Source organism: Gavialis gangeticus, unplaced genomic scaffold (assembly GCF_001723915.1).
Source record: "Gavialis gangeticus isolate Ggan-Ray unplaced genomic scaffold, GavGan_comp1, whole genome shotgun sequence".
Lineage (NCBI taxonomy): Eukaryota > Metazoa > Chordata > Crocodylia > Gavialidae > Gavialis > Gavialis gangeticus.
In genome coordinates, this window is record NW_017728992.1 from 160,565,945 (window position 1) to 160,571,618 (window position 5,674).

General features: G+C 36.7%; 1 protein-coding gene across 4 annotated transcripts in view; it reads left to right on the forward strand.

The window, feature by feature from the left end:
• VPS13B (vacuolar protein sorting 13 homolog B) overlaps window positions 1-5,674 on the forward strand; it is a 1,046,600-nt gene that overhangs the window by 536,407 nt on the left and 504,519 nt on the right. For all 4 annotated transcript variants that reach the window (XM_019527996.1, XM_019527995.1, XM_019527993.1 and 1 more), the window contains one exon: window positions 2,594-2,828. In XM_019527996.1, coding sequence (XP_019383541.1) covers window positions 2,594-2,828 — 235 coding nt within the window. The remainder of the gene's footprint in view (window positions 1-2,593; window positions 2,829-5,674) is intronic.

Sequence of the window (5,674 nt, forward strand, 5' to 3'; positions counted from 1 at the left end):
CTCCAATGAGAGACTGTGGGACCTGAACCTGTTCAGCCTTCACAAGAGAAGGCTGAGGGGGACCTGGTGACTGTCTATAAACTCACTAGGGGGGACCAGAAGGGTTTGGGAGAGATCTTGTTTCCCCTAGCACCCCCTGGCATAACAAGGAATAATGGCCACAAGTTGTTGGAGAGTAGGTTTAGATTAGACATTTGTAAGAACTACTTCACAGTCAGGGCAGCTAGGATCTGGAACCAACTTCCAAGGGAAGTGGTGCTACCTCCTACCCTGGAGGTCTTTAAGGGGAGGCTTGATGCTTACTTAGCTGGGGTCATTTGAGCCCAGTTTTTTCTCCTGCCCAGGCGGGGGATCCGACTTGAAGATCTACAAGGTCCCTTCCAAACCTACTTCTATGATTCTGTGATTATTACATATTTTGGCCCAGTTACTCCATGAATGTGCAATCAAAGATAATTAAAGTGTGCACATTAAATCAAGCTGCTACAGTAGTTCCTTTTAAATAATTTAAGACACTATATTATTGCCATCTCACCTTAGTATTCATGATAGTCTAAAAGATATTTAGATAAAGAAGAGCAGTCTAAACAATTTGTATTCCAAATACAGTAGTTTACCAAATCAGGTATATATAGCTAAAAAGCTTACTGAGTTTTCAGATTCTACACACTGTTACAGAGTACATCATAAAATTTCCACTTAAACCCTGCTGTTGGTAATGTGATAAAGCATTGTATCTCATAGTTTGTGGAATTTGTGGGTTATTATTACCACATGGCTTGTATATTCTGGCAACATTTGATATTAATCATCATGAAGATACATATATAATGGATGATTTGTTATAAACTGTTTACTCAGTTACTGCATTGATAAAACAAAACTAGTCTGATCATAACTGCTTTTGTCATATATTTATCACTGCCCCATAATGGTTTGACCTGGAAACCTATTGCTAATAGACCAGAAAATGCTCTTATGTGTCACTGTAGAAGTCTTTGCATATTGACACAATGACTAATTTAACTGTTTTCAAAAATCCAAATGTGTTACATCTGTAACAATACACTGTTGCTTCTCTTCCAGTATAAATAAAGTACATTCTGCAACCTTGGATCAATAAACTACTTATCAAAGAAGTAATTAACTTCATCTTACAGCTCAAACAGCTCTAAAACTAGAAACAAACACAGACTTCATGTAACAATGTATTTATTTTTGCAAAATCCTACTTATATTTTTCTACAATGAATTCTTGTCAGTTTGTCTAAGCAAAAGGGCACAAAAATGTTGAAGTAAAGATGAATATCTGTGCTCTGTTCACCAAGCTGGCAAATTATTTATGGTACCAAGGAATTCCAATCCTATTACACATCATTATTGCTCTCTTGGGGGAATATTAGCCTTGAGGGGAGAGTATTGTTGTACATTAAGTCTTGGTTATCAGTTGTAAGATATAGTTTCTTTAATTCTAAGAATTTATCAGTTGCCAATACAAGAGTTATGGAAGAGCTAACAAAAGTATTTTTATCACAACTTCACATAATATCTCACATCCAGAATATTGGGGGAAAATGGATTGAATCTTAGTTTGTATTTGCTTAATAAAGCATTCAAGTGTGCAAGCTGTTAAGGCTATTTGATATCCAGGTGCAGAATATTACTTGCAAGAGCCAAGTAAGACTTACAGTCTTTAGCCTACATTGCCTCTGAATTAAGAAGTCATGTTGAGTTCAGTCTTTGGTTTGGGCTTACTCAGCCTTGCCAGAAATCTCTAAGGATATTGCAGAATTACCAAGTGTTTCATGGCAGACTAAGTAACTGCATTGTGTGGAAACAGAACAAAAAATTGAAGTTTCATATGAAATCACATGTACGTGTTCTGATTTGAAAGGTGACAAAAGGAGTTAAACGTCTTGGTTCCAAACTTTATGAACCTTGTTCATTGCTATATATATCTTGGTACTAATGAACATGTCAATATTTGGCTGAGATATTTAGTTATGTTAGTTTCTGTGATGATTTAGCCTGATTTTTTTTTTTTATACACTTCAGCCACGGTTAACTACAAAGTAAGGGAAGAATTCACACTGAAATAAATCTTTTTGGAAAGTAACAGTATATAAAATGCTAGTTAGTTCTTGAGCCTTAGCTAGTGCTAACAAAAGCTAATGAACTGTAAAAGGAGGAGGATTTTCTCACCTTTTTGCCAGCGGATTTCCTAACTCAGTTCTGTTTCTTGGAAAAAGCTGTGGAAAGGTAGATAATGCTTAGCTGATGTGACTACACCTTTTAAATCACATTTATAGACTAAAATGACACCTTTTAAAGGGTCCCCTCCCACCACCCACAGTTTACAGAAGTATAAAGCACTTGGCCTTTTCTGTTGTCCTTTTTTATAAAGCTGGTCAAGTCTAGAAATATTTATAATAAATTACAATATCTGATTCTGAATTCTGATATCTAATCCTGAATTCTTTGATTCTGTGATACCATATTAGGAGAATCTGTATTATACATGTATAAATACATTGTGAGGCATTGTTGATCCATTTCTGAGAATCCTTTCCAGATCTCTCTCTCTCTCTTTCAGCTTGAAGTACAGTCTTGTTGTGTGTTCATTCCAAATGACAGCCTGCATTCTCCAAGTACAATTGTATCTGGTGACATTCCAGGAACTGTCCGAAGTTGGTACCATGGGCAGGCTAGTATGCCTGGTACACTTGTTGTTTGTTTGCCCCGGATAAAGATTATGAGTGCTGGACACAAATACATGGAGCCACTGCAAGAGATACCTTTTGTTGTACTAAGACCTATTCTGGAAGAAGGTATAGTATTAGAAATGTGTAATCCCTCCTTTTGATCATTTATAATTACATTTTATTTTGTTAACGTTTTATAGTACTATAATTATTATCTAGTTGTTTGCATTATTGTAGCTGCTAGAACCCCTAACTGCAGACACAGAGCAAAAGACAGTTCTTACCCCAGAGAGGTTACAATTGAAGCGTAAGTTAGGGGACCACAGATGATGGGGATACAAGAAAACAGCAAAATGATATTGGCTAGCATAATAGGTGGCTTTCATAGCCCATCATCAGTCAAAACCATTTTGAAGACATCATGGCAATGGAGGAAAGGTATAATGAGATCCCTGAAAGCATCCTTGAAGCTAACTGCTGCCATGCAGGAGGGTCAGCATGGAGAAGGAGTTAACATGCTTGATTGAAAACCAGTAAGTGGGTGGTAGAGTGGTATGATGGGTTGACAGAAGGCAAAATTCAATCTTTCGGCACTGAATAAGAGAAGATGAGAAGAGTAGTAGTAAGAGGGTAGGCTGCCATGAGCCCTGAGAGTGAAATTAAGACAAGTAGCCTATGTTTGATAGAGAAGGAGAAGCCAAAGGAGAAAGGCAAGATGGAGGTGACCTGGCCAGCAAAATGATCTTTGCAGCAGTGTACCGGATTAAAACTGATAAGGCAAGATTTCTAATTCAGTCTTCAGCCTAAAAGATTGTAAATCTCAAATAAGTGAGCTAACCTGCTTTCTTCAAGTATGATCCATGAGCTGCACAGCTGTACAAAAATGTTAAGGTTTCTGTACATGGCAGTCTGCATTTAATTAATTAGTCGAATCATGAAATTATTTGGAAAAAAATATTTTATGTATTTGAAAAAACAGACAGTTGTTAAAAGGTTTTTATAGCGATATTTAAAGACCATTTTTCTCTAGTTTCAAAATACAAAGTATTATCTAAATATTAAAAAACCATAAAGCATATAGCATGAAAACAGAGCTAAAATCATTTATAATTGTTATTCTTGCTCCTAAGGGTCTACTAATGTACATGGTTAGAAGTATGTTTTATATGATGTTTGTCTCTTCTACTCTGTAATCACCATTGCACCTTCTCCCATTCTTCCACTCCCACCTGCAACAGTGAAAACAAACTGCAGTGAATTTTTGATACAAAAAATATTCTTTCTAATAGTATATCAAGCGCTATTAAATCAGAAAATAAACGCAAATGTGAAAATAAATCCTTCCTCTGATTTAGTTGACTTACAGTGATCTTACTTGTTACATAGAATAATAGAAAGTAAATATCTATAACCAAAAATGACACTGTTTTAAATTGTGTGTATTGTTCTCTGAACTTAAAAAAAAAAGTAAGAAGACACTTGAGTTTTTCAAACTCAGAATTGGAGGAACAATTCTAGTGCAAGAGATAATACCCTTGGCTGGGATAAATCCTGTTGTAAGGAATGTATTTGTGTGTGGCTTTTCGCTCTGGGAATAATGCCAAACAGAAGTTCTCACAACCTTAATATTTTTGATTCTCTAATGGAGTTGTAGCCTTCTCCCATGCCAAACCTCCCCCTGAAACAGACTAGTATGAACGTTTTTTCAAAGCTTTTAAGTCACCTTCTTTGTTTCCTCCTATGTAGAGGTAAGTAATCTTTATAGACTTTTATTGGGAGGGATTCTAATTTGCCTCCTACATTTAAACAAGACTCCAGGGACATAACATCATTCTTAAAACACATTACCTTCTCTGTGAAATTATATGCATCCAGCCTTACTCTTCCTGAAAATTATTTTTGGACGGTTCATACTTTTGCAAGCAAAAATACAAGCAAATGGTCAGTTGTGATTAGTTACTTTAAGACTGCTACCAGGGCACTTCCACTTTCTTATTATTTAACAGAAAGTAGCACAGTCATGCTGGCATCTAGGGATATTGCTACATTGTCAGGAAGGCTTTTTGACCTCAGTGTCAACAGACAACAGGAATAACTCATTCAGTAACCTACCTAAATCTTTCAATTTGTCTCCTAAGTTCCAGCAATACTGTTTCTCTGAGGAAATGTAATTTTTAAGAATACTCTTTGTAATTACATTCAGAAGAACATATTAAGTATTGTAGTTTTATTCAGAATTCCTGTAAACAACATAGTCAGACCAAATAGCCTTCAAAATGGAACAGAGTTTATCATGGATATAACAAAAGGATACATTACTCAGAAATCTGTTGGGTAATAAATATAAGATGGACCATCACATATATTTCTAAATAACATTAAATAAGTCATTATGATTTAGGAAGAAAGTGAGTAAGAACTAGAGAGAAGCAGCAATCCTAGATTGACTTAATTAAATTTATTAAGTCTTAGGGAGTTAATAATGAGAATAATAGCAAATGCTGTTAAGGAAGTGGCCAGAGTAATTTCTAAAGAAATGTTAAAAAAAAAAAAAAAATCTCTGTGCACCTGTTTTTAATACCTCACCTATGATAATCATCTACATATATTGAAAATAGAGCTGCAGCAATACATTGGTCCATTTCGTATCAGCATGTAAATTGACATTATTGGCAATTGGCTTTTTTTGGCTCATGTGACCAATGTTGCTGATAAATGCTGCGTGATCAAGGCCTCCATGGTGAGGGAGGAGCTGGGGCAGAGGAAGGCACTGTGATGCTGGGGCGGGGTGGGGGACAAGACGTAGCTGCAACTCATGTTGGGGAGATGGCGGGGGGAGCAGCTCCCACTTCTGTGCACACCCCTGGTGGGGAGCATGGCAGCATGTACCCCCCAGATCTGTGCATAGGGCGAGGGCAAGGCTGTGTGCTTGGGGCTGAAGGCTGTCAGCCTCTTCCTGGTGGGGGGGGGTG